Source organism: Punica granatum, chromosome 1 (assembly GCF_007655135.1).
Source record: "Punica granatum isolate Tunisia-2019 chromosome 1, ASM765513v2, whole genome shotgun sequence".
NCBI classification, from domain to species: Eukaryota; Viridiplantae; Streptophyta; class Magnoliopsida; order Myrtales; family Lythraceae; genus Punica; species Punica granatum.
In genome coordinates this window covers 37637895-37662366 of record NC_045127.1, presented here as the reverse complement: position 1 = coordinate 37662366, position 24472 = coordinate 37637895, and the positions used below count along the sequence as shown (strand labels likewise).

General features: G+C 40.0%; 1 protein-coding gene across 1 annotated transcript; it reads right to left on the bottom strand.

Moving 5' to 3' along the window:
* Nucleotides 1-16988: 16988 nt before the first annotated feature.
* On the bottom strand, nt 16989-22302 carry LOC116193688 (subtilisin-like protease SBT5.6). The gene is made up of 9 exons (XM_031522433.1): nt 22216-22302; nt 21912-22104; nt 21592-21783; nt 20887-20998; nt 18780-19341; nt 18608-18705; nt 18161-18518; nt 17867-18080; nt 16989-17689 (listed from the first exon to the last, which is right to left on the bottom strand). Exons 1-9 carry the CDS (start codon nt 22285-22287, stop codon nt 17160-17162), a joined length of 2331 nt encoding a protein of 776 aa, XP_031378293.1. The 5' UTR covers nt 22288-22302; the 3' UTR covers nt 16989-17159.
* Nucleotides 22303-24472: the final 2170 nt, after the last annotated feature.

Below are 24472 nucleotides of genomic sequence, written 5' to 3'. Positions count from 1 at the left end.
GCTCAAAGAAGCAGAATGGGCGAAGCAGTGCTACGAGCAGCTCAATCTCATTGACAAGAAACGGCTAACAGCGCTATGTCACGGTCAATGCTACCAACAAAGAATGGCCCGAGCGTTCAATGCAAGGGTTCACCACCGCGAGTGAAAGGTCCGATGATCTCATCTTGCGAAAGGTCCTGCACATTACGCCTGATTCTCGGGGCAAGTTCGCGTACAAGTATGATGGGCTTTTCGTCGTCAGGAAAGTCTTCTCCGGAGGGGCAATTATCTTAAGCAACATGGATGGGATCGAAAACGTGCTCCCGGTCAACGCCGATGCCCTCAAAAAGTACTACCCGTGATAGCCCTCTTTGTCATCCAGCGGTCTCTTTGTGTTCCTACAAGTTTCAGGGCACCTTCAAGTCCCTCATCTTCTTAGTGGTTCGGCAGTTCTCAACGCAAGCAAACTCTCTTCAACTCTCGAGGCTCGAGACACGCCTCGAAATGGGGTCGAATCGTCGTATCCTTGATTTGGAGGGTCCTAAAGATCCCTCCATTTACCTTTACTCAAAACTCTGCAGGCCAGGCCCTATCCTGTGAAAAGCCTTTCTTTTAGTTAAGTGCATGTCACATTCGGGGACACAGCTGCCCCTCATATGGCCATCAAGTTCAGATCCTCGAAGCATCATTACATAGATTTCCTTTGCATATCGTAATTTCAGCAGTATCGCGTGACTGACAACGACCGTTAGTTGCCATTCCTTGTGTGCAGGTGTGAGCATGCGGATCCCGAAAAGTTTCTTTTCCTAACGGACTTATGTCTGCCGCATGCGACAGGATGCAATCCCAACTCGAGCGGCGAAAACTGCTTACCATTACGCCGTCATAAGCACAATCTGAACTCAAATCCAACGAATCAGAGTCTTCCTTTTCCGACGCCTCGCGCCGTCCCCTGACACTAGTCGTTGCTTCTGCATTCCTGCACTTTCGCACCATGTCAACATTTACTGCTTTCCGGACTTCGCGTCTACATTTACTACTTTTCGGACTCAGTGTCCACATTTACTGCTTCCTATGCATCCAAAATAAGAGAACAAGCGACTATGGAGAATGTCCAAACGGTCGCCGGGACCAAACGGGTTGCTTCATAGTCTTTGACTGCACCCTCTATCCGAGCACGCAGCCAAAGAGGGCCAAGCTGTCAGCACCCCATTTTGGTCCACCGGCTCCAGAAGGGCAAAATCGTCATTTCTGGTACCCGTGTGAGGGAAGTATTTCTAGTTAATTGCTCCAACATTCACGGCTTTTGAGAATGAGAGATTTTCCTAATTTGACACCAATTTTACAATTTTCCAAAAAAAATACTCAACGAGTCATCTTTAAATTTCACGTGCGTCAACTCCAATTTTTAAAATTTTGGACGAAAACTTGAGGCTGAAAAATATTTTTGTGCACAATATTGATCAATGAATTTTTCTAAACACAATGGTAGTCTTGGATCATTTTTTTTGACATCCAATTGAGAAGACGAGAATTTTACGGTTTACGTGCGTTAATTTTAAATCTTTTCAAAAAAAATCAAAAATCATGTGGCAACAGTCAGATCTCGTCTGACCGTTGCCCCTGCCCTCCTCCTCTTTTCTTTCCCGCCCACGTCTTCTTCTTCCTTCTTCCTTCCTTTCTTTTTTCTTTTCTTTTTTTCCACCTTTTCCCCTGCAACCTTTCTGCCCGAGCCTGCAACCCGCCCCCTGCACCGTCCTCTTCTTCCTCTACACACGCCAACCCCACCTTCTCCCCAACTTCCTCTTCATACGCCAACCCAACCCTACTCCTATGCCTACCCTCTTGCCGCCCCGACGACTTCCCCAAGAAGACCAGCCTCACCCATGCCCCAACCTCTCCTCTGTCTCGTCTCTTCTTCCCCTGCAACAGCTTCCATGCACGCCAACTCGATCTGCTCTTCGGCCTCTTCCCTCTCGGCGGCAAGGGACATCACCATCACGGTCTTGTCATTTCCGGAAAAAAAAAAAAAAAAAAAAAAAAAAAAGGGCTCGGAACAAAACCCATAGCTTAGTTTTCTCTCGGGGGCCGGCTAAAAAAAAACTCTCAGCTCGCCCGCACACTCTCCCTTAGCTGGTCCAAACAACTCCCTCTCCCCTTCAACTCCTCTCGAACCCGAAACCCTCGGCTCGCTCATTCTCCTCCACGGACGCCCCCCAGCTCGTCCTCTCAACCTCTCCCTCAGCTTCCGAACTGGCCTCCACCTCACGAATTGATCTGACGCACTCCCTTCCTCAGCTGGCGCCCAAAATTCCTTGAGCTCACAGTCCCGCCCACTCCATCGACTCACCTCGAGGCTCATCCCCTAACTCCCACGGCTCGTAGACCCGCGACCTTCGATTCACTTCCAGCAGACCACCAGGGCGTCCTAGGAGTCGGGAGACCGCCGCCAAGACAGCCATCCGAACCGCCCAAACCACTCCTCCCCCCCTCAATTCCGTTTTCGTTCTCACAAGTTTTCGCGTTTCTTGCGGGTTAAACCAGGTTTCTAGCAAGTGCTAGCCACGAACGACCACCTTCTGCAACCCACGGGGAGTCCAGAGCTATCTCGCCATCCTGAAGAAGTCGCTCGAACCGCCTGAGCAAGCCGGCTCCTCTCCTAGACGCGTTTGCCCCTAATCGAGTCTGCCATACCCGACTCGTCCAGTCCGGCCCAGTTTGGCCTAGCAGCCCAGTCCGGCCCAGTCCAGTCCAACCCGGCCCAGCTGCTAGTTCCACGGGGCGCAACGGAAGCGAAAAAGGAACAGAAATTCAAAATTTCCTACCCGTGAAACTAATTCCAAGACCTACTAGAAGAATAAGAGTAAATAAAAACGTACCTGGAATATTTAAAGTTGTCGACCGAGCGTCCCACGCGTGACGCCTCTACTGGAATCCACACCGACTTTGTCGACGAGTCTTCGAGATCGGCGGTGCTAGCGACCAACACTCGAAAGAAACACTGGTGCGACTCTCGAAATTTATTAGACTTAATTGGACCTAATGAGTTGAACAATTCAACTCAATTATGCCCATTTATATACATACATGTATATCTTATATATTTGTGTATGTAAACGTACACAAACACATGCATACATATATATCTCATCTATATATATATATATATATTCTGTACCCTTTATATAACAAACAGGAAGGGAAGAAAATTCAAATCCCACCGATGTGGGATTAGAATTACATGGGCTCCCTACATGACATGTGTCTAGGTAAATGGCATCATTTAATTAGCCCATGTGTATGTATAAATGTAGACATATGTATGGCCCATGTGTCTAGGTAAATGGCATCATTTAATTAGCCCATGTGTATGTATAAATGTAGACATATGTATGGCCCATGTGTCACCGTATTAATCTTGCATCAATTTGGTCCATTTAATCTAATAAATCGAGTCTAATTAATCGACAAATTTAATCTCATTAAATATCCGATTAATTAGTCGCACCATAAATCATCTAATCTTTATTAGATGATTTTATTGTTTCAAAATATCTCGTCAATTTAGTCGTAGTGTGTGACCCTGTAGGTTCCCAATTACGTTGACAGTAATATCAAAATCTCTATTTCAATATTACAAACAGTGAGTGGCATCTAGCAATGCATCACTGTTACTCAAGTAATCGGAAAGTCAATTTCTCGACGAACCTTGTGACCTCCATTACCGTGTAATATAATCCCTTTGTCCTCTATATCTCTATTGAGCCCAAGGCATGGTCGATGACATCCTTGTATGGCTCAATATCTCTTTTTCTTGGTTTACCGGGTAAGTCTATCAGAACAAATGAGCTCGATATCATTATATCGACTCATTTGGGTATGCATACACTTTTAGACTTAACCACCAAGTGGCCGTGAGATATCGCTCCCGTTTCGTAGGAGGGACAAATCCTATCTTGATCACTCACATTCCTCTCCATGCTCTGTGGTATACCCAATAACTGTCTTTATAACCATCCTGTTACAGTGGCGTTTGACAGTATCAAAGTATATGACATTACATGTAGGAATCTATGGTGACCTCAAGTCAAAGGACCATTACACTATAGTCACTTTGAGATATGCTAATGACAGTCACGTAACAACCCATGTAGCAATCTCATGGCGGATCAGTCCTATACACATTACTCTTAATGTATACATGTGGTGTGATTTGATATCTCCATATCCATGACCTATGAGATTTGATCATCAATCAACACTTACACTAATCTAACCGTATTATCGTTGTCCTAATTAACGATAATACTTTGACTATGGACATTTAGGAATAATGTTCAGTAATTATAGGATCTCACAATCAAGTCACACTTGATGCCTATTGAACCTACTATTCCAAGGACATTATTGTGTAAAATCATATTTAGCGCAATTTACACAATAACAGATATGCCTCGTAATATAGTGAAATACATGTCATATTACAGAACTGATGATAGATTGCATCTAGGGCATACACCAATTCCCAACAATCTCCCACTTGCACTAGAGCCAATCTGGCATCTGTCTAATGCCAATAGATCTAGTGTGAGCCTCGTGCTTGCGCTGCACAAGAGGCTTCGTAAGTGGATCTGCGAGATTCTCATCTGTTGGTATTCTGCATATCTTCACATCTCCTCTGTCGATGATCTCGCGAATGAGATGGAAGCGCCTGAGTATATGTTTGGATCGTTGGTGAGACCTGGGTTCCTTAGCTTGCGCAATGGCTCCATTGTTGTCACAATAGAGATCCACTGGGTCTACGATGCTAGGAACCACAGCAAGTTCTTTTATGAACTTCTTAATCCAAACGGCCTATTTTGCAGCGTTAGAGGCAGCAATATACTCGGCCTCTGTGGTAGAGTCGGCTACTGTCTCCTGTTTCGAACTCTTCCAACTCACAGCACCTCCATTCAGGCAGAACACATACCCTGACTGCGATCTACTGTCGTCCTTATCGGTCTGGAAGCTAGCATCGGTGTAACCTCTTACAACGAGCTCTTCTTCGCCTCCATATACCAAAAACATCTCCTTAGTCCTTCGTAAGTACTTAAGGATGTTCTTTACTGCAATCCAGTGTCTTTCACCTGGATCTGATTGGTATCGACTCGTCATACTCAAAGCATACGAGACATCTGATCGAGTGCATAACATAGCATACATGATGGATCCAATAGCTGACGCATATGGAATCCTATTCATGCGGTCCCTCTCCTCTCGAGTAGAAGGACACTGAGCCTTCGAAAGGCTTATGCCATGTAACATAGGCAGCGACCCTTTCTTAGAATCCTGCATGCTAAATCGCCGAAGCACTTTATCTATGTATGCACTCTGACTTAAGCCAAGCAGTCTCCTGGATCTATCTCTATAGATCCTGATACCTAGCACGTAGGTAGCTTCGCCTAAGTCCTTCATAGAGAAACACCTTCCCAACCAAGTCTTCACAGACTGTAAGGAAGGAATGTCATTCCCGATCAGAAGTATGTCATCTACATATAACACCAGGAAGATTACTATGCTCCCACTAACCTTCTTGTAAACACAGGGTTCATCTTCATTCTTGATGAAGCCAAACTCTTTGATTGCATCATCAAAACGAAGATTCCAGCTCCTAGAAGCTTGCTTCAGTCCATAAATAGACCGTTGTAGCTTACAAACCTTTCCGGCACAATGTGGATCGACAAAACCCTCAGGTTGTGTCATAAACACATCCTCGAGGAGCTTCCCGTTCAGGAAAGCAGTTTTGACATCCATTTGCCAGATCTCATAATCATAATAAGCTGCAATTGCAAGTAAGATCCTGATGGATTTAAGCATAGCTACCGGGGAAAAGGTTTCGTCATAGTCAACACCATGAACTTGTCTGAAACCTTTTGCCACAAGTCGGCCCTTAAAGGTAATCACATTACCGTCCATGTCAGTCTTCTTCTTGAAGACCCACTTACACCCAATGGGTTTTGCCCCTTCAGGTGGATCAACCAAAGTCCATACTTGGTTAGTGTACATGGACTCCATCTCAGATCTCATGGCCTCCAGCCATTTCTCAGAGTCTGGGCCTATTACGGCTTCCACATAGGTTGTAGGCTCATCATTATCTATGAGCAATACGTCATTGTCTTGAGTCACGAGAAATCCATATCTCTCGGGCTCATGACGTATCCTACTAGACCTACGAGGCTCCTGTGTCACCTGTGTAGAAGATTGTGCCACAACAACTTGTGATACTTGTTCTGCAACATTGCCCATCGATTGGTCAATGTCATTTTGTGGTAGAACTTCCCCAAGTTCTAATTTCCTCCCACTAGTTCCTTTGAAGAGAAACTCTTTCTCAAGGAATACCGCAGTTCGAGCGACAAACACTTTGCCCTCGATGGGATTATAGAAATAGTATCCTCGAGTTTCCTTAGGATACCCCACGAAGTAACATTTGTCCGATTTAGGGCCAAGCTTATCCGAAGACAATCTCTTCACATAAGCTTCGCAACCCCATATCTTTAGAAAAGACATCTTGGGACGTTTCCCATACCACATCTCATATGGTGTCCTTTCAACTGATTTCGACGGAGCATTGTTTAATATGAGAGCAGCTGTCTGTAGAGCATATCCCCAGAAGGAGTCAGGTAAGTTTGCATGACTCATCAAAGATCGAACCATATCTAATAAAGTTCGATTCCTCCTCTCAGCTACACCATTCCATTGTGGTGTTCCAGGTGGAGTCAGTTGAGATAAAATCCCACACTGTTTAAGATAGTCAGCGAACTCATAGCTCAAATATTCACCTCCTCGATCTGATCGAAGAACTTTAATGCTCTTACCCAACTGATTCTCCACTTCATTCTTAAATTCTTTGAACTTTTCAAAGGATTCAGATTTGTGTTTCATCAAAAACACATATCCAAATCTACTGAAATCATCAGTAAATGTAATAAAGTAGAGATACCCACCTCTAGCAAGCTTGTTCACTGGTCCACATACATCGGTATGTATGAGAGCCAAAAGATCACTAGCTCGCTCACCTTTTCCGGTAAAAGGGGCCTTAGTCATTTTCCCCATTAAGCAAGGTTCGCATGTCTCGATCGATTCTAAATCAAACGAGTCCAGTAATCCATCCTTATGGAGTCTAGAGATGCGATTCTCGCTAATATGGCCTAAACGACAATGCCAGAGGTAAGTCGGGTTCGAATCATTAGATTTGAGCCGTTTGGTTTCCACATTATAAATAGGCGTATCTAGATCAAGAACATACAGACCATTACTTAAATGTGCACTGCCATAATATACATCATTCATGTACATAGAACAACACTTGTTCTTTATAGTGAAACAAAATCCCTTCTTGTCCAAACAAGAAACAGATATTATGTTTCTACTAATAGCAGGTACATAATAACAGTCGTTAAGATCTAATACAAGCCCAGTAGGCAAAACTAGGTGATAAGTCCCTACAGTTAATGTAGCAACTCTTGCTCCATTTCCAACTCGTAGGTCCACCTCGCCCTTTGTCAACGATCTACTGTCCTTTAGGTCCTGCATATTTCCACAAATATGAGCACCACATCCGGTATCTAATACCCAAGATGTAGAAGTAGTAGATACATTAATCTCTATAACATGGATACCTGAAGTGGAAGTCTCACTTCCCTTCTTCTTCTTCAACTCTTCCAGGTATATCTTACAATTCCGCTTCCAATGTCCAGTGTTGCCACAATGGAAGCAGTAATCATTCTTCGCCACCTTGGCTTTAGGCTTCAACGCACCCAAGTCAAAATTGGATGCACCTTTAGCCTTCTTGCCTTTACTCTTGCTCTTGCCCTTTCTTTTGGTCCCTTGGACCATTAGAACGGACGTCCCCTTGCTGATATCATGCTCAGCTGTTCTCAACATGCTAAGCAGTTCAGGCAATGGTTTATTGTAGTCATTCATATTATAGCTCATAATGAACTGACTATAACTGCTGGGCAGCGACTGTAGGACTAAATCTGTGGCCAACTCTTGACCAAGAGGAAATCCCAGTCTTCCCAGAGTCTCAACGTACCCAATCATCTTGAGTACATGAAGACCCACCGGGCTACCCTCAATCAACCTTGCCTGAAAAAGTGCTTTAGAGATCTCGAATCTCTCATGTCGGGCCTGCTCTTGATAGAGCTGCCTGAGATGCACGATCATATCGTACGCCTTCATGTTCTCGTGTTGCTTCTGAAGCTCCGAGTCCATGGTGACTAACATGAGACATCCGACGTTTACGGCATCATCATGATGCTTACTATAAGCATCTTTCTCAGCTTGGGGGGCATCGTCAGGCGGTGGCGCAAGAAGAGGTTGCTCTAAGACATATAGCTTCTTTTCTTGGGTGAGAACAATTCTCAAGTTTCGATACCAACCAAGGAAATTATTCCCTGACAGTTTGTCCTTATCAAGGACGGATCGCAAACAGAAAGTACTAGAAGTGCTCCCTGCCATGGTAACTACCATAGAAATATACAAAATAAGTATTATGACACAACAATATTTAATGAGGACTTTATAAATATTGCTCCCACTATTTATATCAAATCAATGACCCTCAACATTGATTCAGAGAATATCATTCTCATAGTAGCTCAAGATCCATATCTCACCAAGCTCTGAGTCAGCGAGGGCTGATTCACCCAGAACTGGCTATTTAGGTAGGGAACTCACTTTCCCAATTGCATCACATGCAACTCTTGATTAGTTGGGTGAATAACTCCTTATTCAAATCTATCTTATAGATCGATGCCCAACTACATGCCTCTGAACTCCTAATCCTATTAGGCTTGCTCAGTTAAGTCCGACCCACTGGTAAACACAACGTCTTACTAGGATAGATAAGGGCATCCTGCGAAGGCAAGGTCTACACACTCATCGATCTTGGTCTTGACGAGCGTTACACGGTGGAAGGATATGGACTTAATATTTTGAGGGATTTGATTAACATTTAATCGATCTCACTATACACTATTATGTAACTATTACATAATAGTCCACACGTATAACTATTATACTAACACAACTAGGACATTGTCCATGTCTAACAGTCATGCACCGCAAATATCAAACATAATCACACGAGTACCAAGCATAAAATCATATTTTATGCTATTATCTACTCAGATTCTAACTAGCTAGTCTCTGATACCAATTGCTAGTTCCACGGGGCGCAACGGAAGCGAAAAAGGAACAGAAATTCAAAATTTCCTACCCGTGAAACTAATTCCAAGACCTACTAGAAGAATAAGAGTAAATAAAAACGTACCTGGAATATTTAAAGTTGTCGACCGAGCGTCCCACGCGTGACGCCTCTACTGGAATCCACACCGACTTTGTCGACGAGTCTTCGAGATCGGCGGTGCTAGCGACCAACACTCGAAAGAAACACTGGTGCGACTCTCGAAATTTATTAGACTTAATTGGACCTAATGAGTTGAACAATTCAACTCAATTATGCCCATTTATATACATACATGTATATCTTATATATTTGTGTATGTAAACGTACACAAACACATGCATACATATATATCTCATCTATATATATATATATATATTCTGTACCCTTTATATAACAAACAGGAAGGGAAGAAAATTCAAATCCCACCGATGTGGGATTAGAATTACATGGGCTCCCTACATGACATGTGTCTAGGTAAATGGCATCATTTAATTAGCCCATGTGTATGTATAAATGTAGACATATGTATGGCCCATGTGTCTAGGTAAATGGCATCATTTAATTAGCCCATGTGTATGTATAAATGTAGACATATGTATGGCCCATGTGTCACCGTATTAATCTTGCATCAATTTGGTCCATTTAATCTAATAAATCGAGTCTAATTAATCGACAAATTTAATCTCATTAAATATCCGATTAATTAGTCGCACCATAAATCATCTAATCTTTATTAGATGATTTTATTGTTTCAAAATATCTCGTCAATTTAGTCGTAGTGTGTGACCCTGTAGGTTCCCAATTACGTTGACAGTAATATCAAAATCTCTATTTCAATATTACAAACAGTGAGTGGCATCTAGCAATGCATCACTGTTACTCAAGTAATCGGAAAGTCAATTTCTCGACGAACCTTGTGACCTCCATTACCGTGTAATATAATCCCTTTGTCCTCTATATCTCTATTGAGCCCAAGGCATGGTCGATGACATCCTTGTATGGCTCAATATCTCTTTTTCTTGGTTTACCGGGTAAGTCTATCAGAACAAATGAGCTCGATATCATTATATCGACTCATTTGGGTATGCATACACTTTTAGACTTAACCACCAAGTGGCCGTGAGATATCGCTCCCGTTTCGTAGGAGGGACAAATCCTATCTTGATCACTCACATTCCTCTCCATGCTCTGTGGTATACCCAATAACTGTCTTTATAACCATCCTGTTACAGTGGCGTTTGACAGTATCAAAGTATATGACATTACATGTAGGAATCTATGGTGACCTCAAGTCAAAGGACCATTACACTATAGTCACTTTGAGATATGCTAATGACAGTCACGTAACAACCCATGTAGCAATCTCATGGCGGATCAGTCCTATACACATTACTCTTAATGTATACATGTGGTGTGATTTGATATCTCCATATCCATGACCTATGAGATTTGATCATCAATCAACACTTACACTAATCTAACCGTATTATCGTTGTCCTAATTAACGATAATACTTTGACTATGGACATTTAGGAATAATGTTCAGTAATTATAGGATCTCACAATCAAGTCACACTTGATGCCTATTGAACCTACTATTCCAAGGACATTATTGTGTAAAATCATATTTAGCGCAATTTACACAATAACAGATATGCCTCGTAATATAATGAAATACATGTCATATTACAGAACTGATGATAGATTGCATCTAGGGCATACACCAATTCCCAACAATAGCAACCTATTCCGATCCAACAGCCCTGCCCGACATTCCGCTTAACAGACCCGAACTATCCTTTCCTCACGAATCTAGGTAAAATCGTCGACTTAGTGGCATGTTTAGGACTTTATATTCATACATCGTGTTTGCTTGGATGTTGCTGATAAGAAATGAATGTTCGTGGATCGTGTGGATAAATGAATTTATCCCTAACTCGATTTTATGAACTCTCTAGTTTGTCTCATTTCAGTCTTGAGGATGCCCTTTCGTTTCTTTTTATATCAGCCCAGAACTTTCCGATGCTTTTTAGTCAAGTCCCGGCCATTTTTAGCATTTTCCAATAAGTCCCTGAGGCATTTTTCACTTTTCAGATCAGCCCCGAACTTTCAAATTCATTTCAAACAAGTTCTGGACCATTTTCAGTAATTTCTATGCAGCCTTGAATTTTTCTAGAATTTTTAAACTAGTTCCGGGAACTTTTTATGTTGTTTCAGTTTGGTCCCTACGGCACTTTTCATTTTCCAGATCAGCCCCTGAACTTTCAAATCCGTTTCAAACAAGTTCTGGCCATTTTCAGTAATTCTTACACAGTCCCGAATCTTTCCAGAATTTTCAAATCAGTCCCCTGAAACTTTATCCTAATTTTCAAATCAGTCCCTGTTCTTTTGAAGTTGTTCAATTCAGTCCCAGACATTTTCTAAGATGTCCAACCCTTCTTACTTGGATTCCCAATCGACAACGTTTGTATTCTCATTTAATGCGTTTTTCTCCCGTTTATTATGCGTGTATAACATGACAATATGTGTTCTTTTTTGTGTTTTCTCGATTCCATGAGTCGGTGTCGTTTTATCGATTCCGTTAATATTATGTTGTGTATGCTCGTATGCATTTCTCGTGATCATGGCGGCACCGACTATGTAAAATATGTATGTTCATCGTGTTTGATGTGATCATGCATTCTTGCTTGGTATTTAGACGCGTTCTTTATCATTTAATCGAAACCTCACACGTATCGGTTTAATCATGCAAACTCGGCCTAAAATCAATTTTTTTAATTTCAAGGCGGTCGGGAATTAGGGTTCGTATCGGATGGTCCATTAATGATCGGCTCGATGGCCTGAAACCCGCAAATTTAGAGCATTTGGCAAAATTTAATTAATGTAATCAATAATTCCACTCATGGGGTAATTGAGATGTTTATGCGACTAATTAATTCACTTGGCCCTAATAAGTTTGCACGAATTGGTAATTAATCGATAACACGCGTCGATAAGCTACAAACATGCATTGGTGCCCTTCTTAAAACTTGCAAATTTTATAAAAGCCGAGACACGTGGCTCGATGTGACATGGACGTCTAGGAAGGACTTACGCGTCTTGACTCGAGGCCTCACTTGATTTCAGAAAACTCAGGTTGGGGCGCGGAAGTTCTTTTTGGATCACTTCCGGATAGACTAACCGGTCATTTGGCTCTTTTAGGATTCTTGCACAACCCTGGAAGGTCTAGGGGACCGGTTGGCGCTGGTCACAGACCGAGATGGCCCGCATCGAGAAGTCTCTCTTTTCTGAAAATAATTTTCACCTCAATGGCAAAATCGTCTATTTGTAGCTTAGAGACACCCCTAGGGTTAGAATAACAGTAACACTACGGTATCAGGGTAGGGATGGGCTACTTGTCTAGGCGCAGGTTCATCTACATAGCCCTCTCTATCCGACCGATAAGTTTTTGTTATTCTAGTATAGTCTCGTGTAGTTAGATGGGGCAGTTTGTCTCAAAATACAAATGCCGGACTAATTGTATACTTGGTTTAAGATAAAAAATGGGCAATAGTGGGTTAGGCACTAGGGTCTAGGGTTTACGAGCGAAATCCATGCTCTATAATAACCTGTAACAACCATGGTGTCACAATATAGAACAATCCTAAAAGCAACCCACAAACACAAGACTTGACTACTAACATCACGTCTATCAGGTCCTCGAAAAATAATGTCAATTGCGAAATATCCTCCTGCGGCGATCTTTGATCGATTCTTACCCGGTATCCACTTTTGTCTAGAGTAGGATTTGCATGCCAAGATACCCCGGTTAATAATCAGCTAATTCACGTAAATTCGGCAATAACAAAAATCCCATTGTTTGTTTATTTGTGCTTACTTGTTACTTTCTTGCACTTGTTTGTTATGCGGATCGAGCCTGATCTTTTAGGATACGATTCATACTAGGTCCAACGCCCATAATCGTCGATCACGGGATCCAATCCCCAAAACACTGAATGCGCATCTTAATTTCAATTTTAGTCTTTTCAAACCACACGGTGAGCACGAGTGGAATAATGACCGAACGCGAACCGACCGGAATTCAGTTGTTGTAATTTGTATTTTATTTATTTGAGAGAACAATATAAGGGTTTATGTTGTACATTTATTCATGTAAAAATCCCGGTCGGAGAGTGAACGGGCGAGTCGAGTGCAACCCTAAATCATGCGGTAAGTAAATAAAATGGCAAGCCTAGCAAACTAGAGTACCGAAAGGGCGTGTGGGATGTAGGCCCACACATAATAGAACCCCCGAATTCGGAATTTCTGGTTCCGTATAGACTATTGCCTTAGCATATTAGGTGTATCCCATACCCCTAGACTCGGGTAACTAACCGGCCTTCAACCTTCGTGTCGTAAACAGGTAGTGGTGACTCCTTCTCACAGGCGTCCGTCGCGCGTCCCCAAGAAGGTGGACACTCCCAAGCTGCGTTGCATTAGGCGCGCGCATGTGTGCCCCGACGAGATTAAAATTCGGGTGCGCACAGGCATGATGGGTTCCTGTTTCAAGAGAATAAGTTATGCGTGCCTAATTGTTTTATGAGGGAGTTATTAGTGCAGGAATCTCATGGTGGGGGATTAATGGGACATTTTGGAGTTGCAAAGACTTTAATTATTTTGCAAGAACACTTCTATTGGCCACATATGAAAAGAGATGTTGAGAGAATTTATGATAGATGTATCACATATAGGCAAGCTAAATCCAAAGTGCAGCCTAACAGTTTGTATACTCATTTACCTATTCCCAATGAGCCTTGAATTGATATTTCAATGGACTTTGTGTTAGGATTATCTAGAACTAAACATGGGAGAGATTCAATTTTTGTGGTTGTGAATAGATTTTCTAAGATGACTCACTTTATTCCATGTCACAAAACGGATGATACTTCGCATGTTGCTGATTTGTTCTTTAGGGAGATTGTAAGATTACATGGCATGCCTAGAACAATTGTTTTGGGTAGGGATGCTAAGTTCTTGAGCTATTTTTGGAAGACTTTGTGGTGTAAATTAGGTACTACACTATTGTTTTTTATTACTTGTCACCCACAAACTGATGGTCAAACTGAAGTAGTAAATAAGACTTTGTCTACTTTATTAAAGGCAATCATTAAAAAGATCATCAAAACATGGGAAGAGTGTTTACTACATGTTGAGTTTGCTTATAACAGATCTGTTCATTCTGCTACTAAATTTTCACCATTTGAAATTGTTATGGATTTAATCCTTTAACTCCATTAGATTTATCTCTTTTACCTTTGATTGAGCATGTTAATTTAGATGGCAAAAATAAAGTTGGATTTGTCAACCAGATTCATGAGAAAGCAAGACTCAATATTGAGCGAAGAACGGAGCAGTATACAAAACACGCCAATAAGAGACGTCATAAGCTGATTTTCGAACGCGAAGATTGGGTTTTGTTGCATATGAGGAAATAGAGATTTCCGGCGCAAAGACGTTCCAAATTACTTCCGAGAGGGGATGGTCATTTCCAAGTCCTAGAGCGCATCAATGACAATGCTTACAAACTAGACTTACCTGGTGAGTACAATGTAAGTGCTACTTTTAATGTTGCTGATTTGCTTCCTTTTGATGTAGGTGATGATTTGAGGGCAAATCGTTTTCAAGATGAGGGGAATGATGCAAATCGTAGCACGACTTTAAGGGATTCAATTCAAGTTCCAATTGGACCGATTATGCGAGCCGAGCAAAGAAGTTTAATGATGAACTCAACGGCCTGATTTAAGAGGTCTGGGCTCAAGCAAATTCGTGGAGGCCCATTGGACATGAACCACGTGATCAACAAAGATCCATTAACATGATTCAAGTTATAGAAGATTCCGGACAATGCTAAATTCAACAAGTGTTTGAGGAAGTTTCTAGAATATTTGAAGATCAAGAGAAGATATCATAATATTTGTTTAAAGTTTAAATCTCATGGAGATATTATCGAGATATTTAGATTTCATATCTTTATAGATTATGTCATATCTCTATCGATATTTTAAGTTTTATTTTCCTTATCTATAGGAGGAGATATGGCCAGATTAGGATTAGTTTATGTCTATATATATTTATCTTAGTGAATTTTTAATAAAAATGAACATTCAGAAAATTGTGAGAGTATTCTCTTTGGTTCTTGAAGAACTAATTCGAACTTATTGGAAATTTCCGTGGCGTTCATCATCGTCTTATCAAACGGCTTTCCACCACCATTTGTGGCGTCTTTATCGACTTATCAAACTACTTTCTACCACCGTTTGTGACGTCTTCCTATACCGAGGTTATTGTTTCGCAATAAACAACGAGTTGAGGTTAATTATACCAAGGTTCTTGTTTATGTCGTAAATAATGGGTCGAAGGTTTGTCAATCAAATCTGATCGTGGAACGATCTTGGGTTTCTTTAGTTGTCGGGTCTCGTCATTATTGGCGGGAATCGCATTACTTTTGAACATGATCCTACACGCACATACTCGTTCCATCTTGAAGCGGTTATTCTCTAGGATGATCTCTCTATATGGCCATCACGACATGCCTAATAAGTCATAGAGGTTCTTACAGTTTATCATCCTGAACACATACCTTGCCTCATTCTTATCAAAAATTTCAAAACTGGTCGAATCTTTGCTTGTCCGTTCCTGGAGAAAGAGAGTATGAAAAATGAACTGATTGAACTGATTACTTCTTAATTTATAATTGCTTATCTCAGAGTGATTCTCTTGGTGCACCGCCTAGTTCTTGTTTTGACTTCTATCTGTTTCGTTAAATTTGTATAGCTCAGTTTTAAATGATCCATTTCTTATGCAAGTTTTGCAAATTTGGTTAAGCAGTAATTCTACTGCTCAGTCATTATTATATTTAGGTGGTGTTAAATAAATTAAGTACGTAAAAATTAAGCACTTAATTAGTTAAAAGAAGAAATATATAGGAAGGAGGGATGAAGGAATAAAGATGAAAAAAGTTTTGTGAGAAATAAAGAGCATTAATAAGTGAAGAATGACTTATTTTATTAAGTTATTTTTTGATTTGATGATTAAGTAGTTTAAATTCTTCTTTCTCATCTTTCCCTCTTTCTTACATTTAGCTTTTCTTATAATTAACTTTTAAGCACTCATTAATATGAAACAAACACACCCTTAATTTACCTTTGGAAACTGTGCTTATTAATTTTTTATGATCAACTCTGTTGTTGTATTAGGCGTTGACTTCTTCTTTTTTTTTTTAACAATATCTCCTGTAGATCTTTTTGGCATGGAGGAGTTGGGCGTGCGGCCTGATAAAGACACTGCATAGGAGAGGGGCTTGTGCTTTCCGAACAGCTTGGAGAGGAGAAAAAGCAAAAGATAATCTAGAAGAGGAACTTATCTAAGTACAAGTCTGATCATTTTACGGGTGAGAGGGTTCGGGTTAAGGAGTATGGTTTGGATGAAGGGTGACACAAAAATGGCGATGTTTCAGTGAGGGAGTTACTAAGCGTAATGGCACATATTACTGCCCAAAGTGGCATAGTCCGAAAAATCTAGTGCAAGAGTTTCAGTCGAATAATGACTTTTAAAACCCATAATCCTTGGAGTATTTGGTCAGGCACGTTGAACAAGTACATGTATTTAGGATATTATTAGGGCTATCTAGGAAGTACAAATGGGTATTCTCTTGATATATGAGGTGCTCTTTCCATACGATAAATGAAGACTGCATTTGTATATAACACTTCGGCCACATATAAGGAAGCTCAATATGAAATTTTATTTTAATTAGTGACTGAAGCTCGTGAAATGAATTACTATCTCTTTCACTGAAAGAGTGAAAATCAGAAAAATCTTGTTCAAAGACACAATGTAAATGCACGTTTGGTTTACCTATAGAAATCAAAAAGTAACCCAAAACGTACTAGGAGTTGGAGTCATAGTTTGTCTACGCTGGAGATATGGCCATAGGACTCCTCACAATGTGGATTCCATCACTCCAACTGTACCACCCAAAATAATATTCGCTTGTATTGCGTAGAATTCGACCCTTTGGTTTGATTTTGATGGTGAAGCTCTTCTTTTGTCCTAATTGGTCAAAGAACAGGACGCTCGGTCGGATCTTGACAGAATACCCGCGGGGTGGGCTGACATAGGAGAAGTAAGTACCATAACTTCGCCCAACATTCGTAACAGTCCTTTTCACAGAGACCGAATTGTTGAGGCCTGACACCTGCAAGGACGGGTAGTTGAGTTTGTAACCAGTAACTGCCTTCCTGGGGCACTTGAACTTCTTGTCAGGGTCCTTTATCCCCATTCCGCAGAGGTACATTGTGTAATCTGTGTACGAGGCATCATAGAGGAGGCCAGGGTCTGCTGACTTCTGTGGGGAGAGATGGCCGGATCCAAATGCAAAAGGAGTTTCCTTATTGCCTGCTGCATCCGTTATCGGCAAACCTATGTTGTTCATTGGGTTTGCTGCATGACAATTAGAGTTAGAACTGACATACATTGTTATTTGGTTATGAGGGCCATGTGGAAGAAAGAATTAGGTGATTGCATTATACGGTGGTAACATGCTAACGAAGAACAGTTAGATTTACACCATTTCCAGGATTGTGTCACGCATACCTTAGAGTAGAAGGGGGATCATACCTGTGGTTATGAGGGCAGATCTTATAGCTGCACTGCTCCAATTAGGATGGATGGCTCGGAGGAGGGCGCTCACAGCAGCCACATGGGGGCATGCCATTGAAGTTCCGGATTCGAAATTGTATGCAACAACTCGGTGATCTGACTCTAGCTTTGAGGGGGAGTCTGCCCGTGACCATGCAGCAAGTATATTCAGCCCGGGTGCTGTGATATCAGGCTGAGACTCAAATTCCAGGAAAATCCCTCAACTACTGATCCACTGAGAAAAGAATAGCAAAAGATTACCCAAATTGTTACCTTGAGAATGTTGGGGTCAATAACATTTGGTCCTTTACTGGTGAAGGAGGCCATAAGCGGGGCAGGTACAGCATGCAACCTTGTTTTTGCAGGTACTAGCGCTGCTGTCGGGTTACTAGTTGAGTTGATGTATTGAAGAATCTTTTGGGCACTTGCTGAGGATATAGCAGTTGCAGGAAGAACGTGGGCATCAACCGGTATCTCAGCTCCATTGGCTGGAGAGTTTCCGAGGATAAAACCGGCTGCACCCGCTCTCTTTGCTTCCATGCCCTTGGCCATTCTGGTTCCATTTCCTCTAAAGCACAAAACTATCTTCCCTTTTACCTTCTCGGGAGAAAGGGAACCTGGGAGGCATTGTCTATTTGAAGACAAAAAGTAAAAATCAAGCAAAGAAGAACGCGAATGCTTGTCATTAGCGGAGTAGAATCATTAATATCTCGTATTTACCCAGCGATTGCGGTTTTAGGCACTTCAGCAGTGACTACGTCTCCCGCATGTACGAGCGGGTAGTACCTTCTCATGTTGTGAGGTGTTACTGTTTCACCCTGCAACAGATATCCATGAAGGCTTAGTTCGATTCAACATAAGCAAAAGGATGTCTGAGGAAGTCATTGTTTACCTCAATTCGCTCCCCGTTTCCCAGGATGACTGGAGAGACGAACCTTCTATCCAAGCTACTGGCGCCCACAGTAATAATCCATGGGGCAGGGTTCGAAAGGGTTGATGGGGTCGGACCGAAGTTCCCAGCAGCACATGCCACCACGATGTTCTTCTTGGCAGCATGTAATGCCCCAAGAGCGATGCCGTCCTCTGCATAGGGGATGGGGAATTGGGTCCCAATCGATACGCTGATGATGTGGACCCCATCGGCAATGGCATCATCGAATGCTGCCAGCATGTCCTCTTCGAAGCAGGTGTTGCCATTGACCTTGGATTGCCCCGGGATCGCCCAACAGACCTTGTAGATGGCAAGGTGGATGAGAGGTGCACCACCTGAGACTGTGCCACGGCCAAAGCCGCCAAGGGCAGAGACTTTGGGGATACTCCTTCCTCCGACTGTTGAGGCTGTGTGCGTGCCATGCCCATCTAGATCACGTGGGGATTTGGAGTCGAGAGTTGTATTGAGAGGGCCGTAGCGCTGCTCGTAACCTTGGAGGTAGTATCGAGCACCGATTAGCTTCCTGGTTCACAATAGAAAATGCACCAGGCTGTTGGTTAGTCTGAGATATCACTCGACTCTTTGATTTGGGTTCGTAATTTTCTACAACTGCCCAATAAGAAATGATTCTCATTTCTCTAGATAAATCATAAAAATGGTTCCCAATCACTTTACCAATAATGATCATAAGAAATAACACCTCATTCACTCCATGAATTTCACACATAGTACGGGTTCACGTCTAGATTTCCTTTTTCCAAAAGAGGCAGGGCCTTCTGTTACTGGTCCCGAAATCCAAATGCAGAGTGGACGGGTTGGGTTGATCCCCTAAATGTTATAAGGTTGTAGAGGCATCTGCCAAACCTACTGGTTGGCACCAACCTTCATAATTTATGCCTTGAAAAAAAATATATTAATATGGATTGGTTCTAACGGTTCGATATTTGTTTCCTTTAAATAAAGTATCGAGTTCAAATTTTATGAATGGAGAAAGTCCACGCTATGAGAGTTTTAGCTCTCAGTAGGCTAACTCAACTCAATTGAATTAGTCGGAGCACAATTTAACTTCTAGAAATTGATTACGCATAAAAAAAAAAGAAGGTAATTATATATTGAGGGTCAATGGGGGAATGACTTGGAGCTGCTCACGAGAAGGCATTTGAAAGATGCCAAGAAACAATGAGCTTGCTTTTTTTATTATCTTTGGAGGATAGCTTTCCTCTCTCTACCAAGCTCTCTCTCTTAAGCTAGTTGGCAGAGAGATCTAGACAAAAGCGCCCTTTTTTTTTTTTTAATAAATAGACCACGGGTATTCCACCTTATCTTATTATGAGCTAAAGACTAAGCTAACTGGCAGACAGAAGCTAGATTATTAAGAAGTAAATTGAACTAATTTTGATCACAATCACGTTTGCAACCATCAAGAATAATAAAAAAAACATTACTAGAGAAATTGGGTGTAGTGCAGTGTCTAACATTCTTATCTCGTAACCAAGAGGTTTCAGGTTTGATTCTCATGAATATGACAACCCGTACCATTTTATTTAGATTTCCTTATATTAGGTCATTAGTTTCCTATTATAACTGAAAAAAAAGGAAAAAAAAAAACATTACTAAAATATTCCACCCAAACATCGTTTTTGTTTAAAAAAAGAGAAAAAAAAACATTTATTTGACCTCCCATCCCATGGCACTACAAACCAAACTCTTTAGTGCAAGTTTAGATAACGGGTTAAGGGAATTATGAAGGGATGAATTATGATTATTATTAAACAGATTTGTGTAATAATTTTTCATTAACCATCCTCCGTAACCTTCCCTAACTCGCTATCAAAATAAGCTGTTAATGTTAGGAAAGATACTTCAAATCCTTTTTTATGCAACAGAACGCGACATTCACTTCCTGGCTATCCATGCCGGCCTAACTAACGGTATCTCCTCCGGCCACAAGTTGTTTTCTTAGGAATTGTATATATGCAATAACCAATTTCTAACAAAACGAGAAACGATTATATATATATATATATATATATATAATTATTAAAAGGGGCATACAAAATAACATTACCTGTTGCAGTGGGACGAGTTGAAATCTTGTCCGCTTTGGCAGACTCCTTTCCATGATTTTGGAATGGATCCCATCCCTTCATCACTGAAACATTTTGATTCCGGCCACACTCCTAATCGATATATGATGACTTGATCGATTAGGCAATAATTAGTGCACTGCCGTGGTCACGACCACACTCGACGAAAATGCTGACTCGAATTCAGAAAATATGCATCAATGGTCTCCATATATATTGATTAGACACTACAAATCCCTGGGAAACATATTGTTGTCCATCTCCCACAAAGTTACAAAGATGATAAGAGGTTGGTGGTGGGGGGAAATCACATGATGACGACGAACAGCAGCAGTGTTGGCACAGACCATAGTAAGGACAACTCAGGAGCAAAAACAAAAATTTGCAGTTATTAGTAGGTATTTCTTGGACATCACTGATCAAACGATTCGATTATATATATATATATATATGCTTGTAAAAGAAGAAGAAAATGGTCTGTACGTAGTAACGAAACTCAAAACGGATATCGATGATTACACACCCATAACCCGTGCGGACTGTTTGAGTCGCAGCTAGTAGAGAATTTCTGACGAAAAATTTGAGATTAGGATTTTGTATGTATTTTTAGGAGAGCTTTACAGATGTTTTTAGGAGCTTTTTTATTTTTTGGATGAAGTACGGGCCGTGGCCTAATTGATTCTTACCACTGTCCAATATTCCAACTATGACTTCTCTGCCATATTTTGCTCTTTGCAGTAACCCGTCTCCAAGTTGATGGTGCTTCAAATGCCAATCTGCATCTCCCTCTTCCAACCCCAAGAAATCCCAAGACCTGGTTGTCTGCAGCGAGTACTTCCTCGGGTTGCTCCGAATCACCGATATCACTTCATCCAGCTCTGTCGAACCAAATTTATTATACCGCTGTCAGTGAGTACTTGAAGTAGGTGAGGTTTTGCTGGTAAGTGATAGGGATGATGAATTGATGCAATCAGCTGCAACAATGAAGAAGGATTTTGGCACGTACTGGATAGTTTGGAGGCTTCATCTGGTGTGAGCATGGCGGCGAAGCCATTGATGCTGTGCTTGTAGCTATAGAGGAGAGAAGATCTGGCGTCTTCATCGGACTCTTTAACGGACAGTAGATAAGAATGGTGGAAGTCTTCTATTTCATGAAAAGCTTTGTCTCCCGTGTGCTCTCCAAAGTATACTATGAAGACCTATACACAATAATTGAACACAGAATAGCACACAACAACGAACATCATCTAATACGATACATGGTAACGAACTCATTTAAGAAGTAGAGGCGTTCATGCTCAGGGGGATACCTGAAGATCATCGCAGAAAGCGAGAAAAGGAAGAAAGAGAAGGAACGGGAAAAAAGCGTAAGTGTTATTCATTGCGTCGATGGCTGATGTGAGTGGTCTGGGTTGTCAATAGGTACTTATAGTTTTGAAGAGACTTGAATGCAGATGAGTCGATAATTCATTAGTTTGAGGATAAAGCACAGAAAATTAATTAGGATTTTTCTAACACATATGCCTTTACTTACAATGGATGTGTTTATCAATTTGAGAATTAAATAAATGCTTGTGTTAAATGGTAAAAAAAATGCTAAATAAAGTTGTGATTTGAGAAATTCACCCAAAAAAGTCGTGATTTGAGAAAATTTACTTTATTTATATATATATATATATATATATATTGTTAAAAGGGAAGTCTGTGAACTTAGTACAATGACATAAAAATTATAATAGTTAATAAGAAGCACGGGTAGTCCCACCGAGTATTGAATTTGGAATTTCTTGCTTACCAAGTGAGGGTATACGCAATTATTTTATATTTTTCAATGTACTTACCGATATTCAGAAGCATACTAACTTTGGTCTAATTCAGGTTAGAGTTGAGTCAATCTATTAAGGTGTAAAACTCTCTCCTTTATGGAATATCTTTATTTACAAGAACCTCAGATCTTGCATATGGAATAAGAAACCACTTAAAAATTAACTTACACTAGTCTTCTATCCTGTCCATTGCACGGATTGGTTATCGCATACATATTATAATCTTTATGGGAATTACTCACATTTGTAATAAAATATTTCTTATTAATAAAAATAAAGATTAATTTGAATTCAAAACAATAATTTTCAATAACATTTGACTAACTATAAATAATCCAATAATAATGTTGCAATTAATTGTCTTATTCAATATGAATTACATACCTATCAAATCATCAATATTTTTGCTCTAAAAACATTATTTTTTGGGCTTTTTATTTCCACATATTAATTACATATTTATATTTATTTATTTATTTATTTTAATGAATCATAATTTCATGAAATTAGTAATCTTATTTTCAAATAACTTTAGTATGATTAAATTAGTTTGTTTGCAGTAATTTTTTTTAAAATTACATTAATATTAAATTTATTGTTTCATTTAGTGTGCTATCTATTGCAATGCACCCTATCATTATCACGGAGTTATATAATTTGTTTAGATCTTTAAAAAAACTTGCGTTTAAGTCATTTAGTTAATTATTTATTCTGTTGATAATTTAAATGATATTAAATGAAATTTGTGATATATATGAAATAATTATTGTCATTTATATAAACCCAATTTTAACTTATTTTCTGTATATATATATATATATTCATATAATATTCTATCTAGAATTGATTTCTACATTTATTGTCACTTATGAATAATTTTATAAATTATTTTAGTTCTGAAGAGTTTGCTCTTATATATATTAAATAGTGGATTTTGCTATATACAGAGTGTGGATATATGGATACTATAATTAATATATAAGTTTATAATTATATAAATAATTTTAAATTATGTATCGTACCTTGAACATTTATTATATCGAATATAATGGCTAAAGTATAGAAAAATATAAACTTTTTTAATTCTTCTCAAATTTTATAATAACATTAGAAAGTTTTATAAAAATTATTATTTATCAAATTGACCATTCTAACCCTATTAAATATAATCTTATTAATTGCTTTTAGGAGTCAATTTTACTTTTATATTTAGAGATTATTAATTAGGGTAAATTATACCATTCAGCAAAATTTTTTGACCTTTTCTATGAGGTACACAGTTTGGTTTATTTTCACCATACAACGCGAAAATTTTGAATTTTTCACCATATAACACACCTTCAACTTTCCATAAAAAATTGGACAAAAAGCTGACACGGCACCCCGACCTTGCACATGTGTAATTCTAGTGGAATCCAAATAATTAAATAAAATTAAAAGACAAGGAAAAATTACAACATGCAACACGTTTTTTGATCCTTATCATGAGGTGGCATATTTTGATTCATTTTCACATACAACATGAAAATTTTGAACTTTTTCGCTGTATAGTACACTATCAACTTTTCATTAAAAATGGAGCAAAAGCTAAAGAAGCACCCCGACCATGCACAATTGCAATTCTTGTGGGACGCAAACAATTAAATAAAATTAAAATTAAACGAACTTAAAACAAAAAAAGAAAAAAAGAAAAAAAAAACCAGACATGAAGGGGTGTGGGCATCCCCACCGATCAACGACC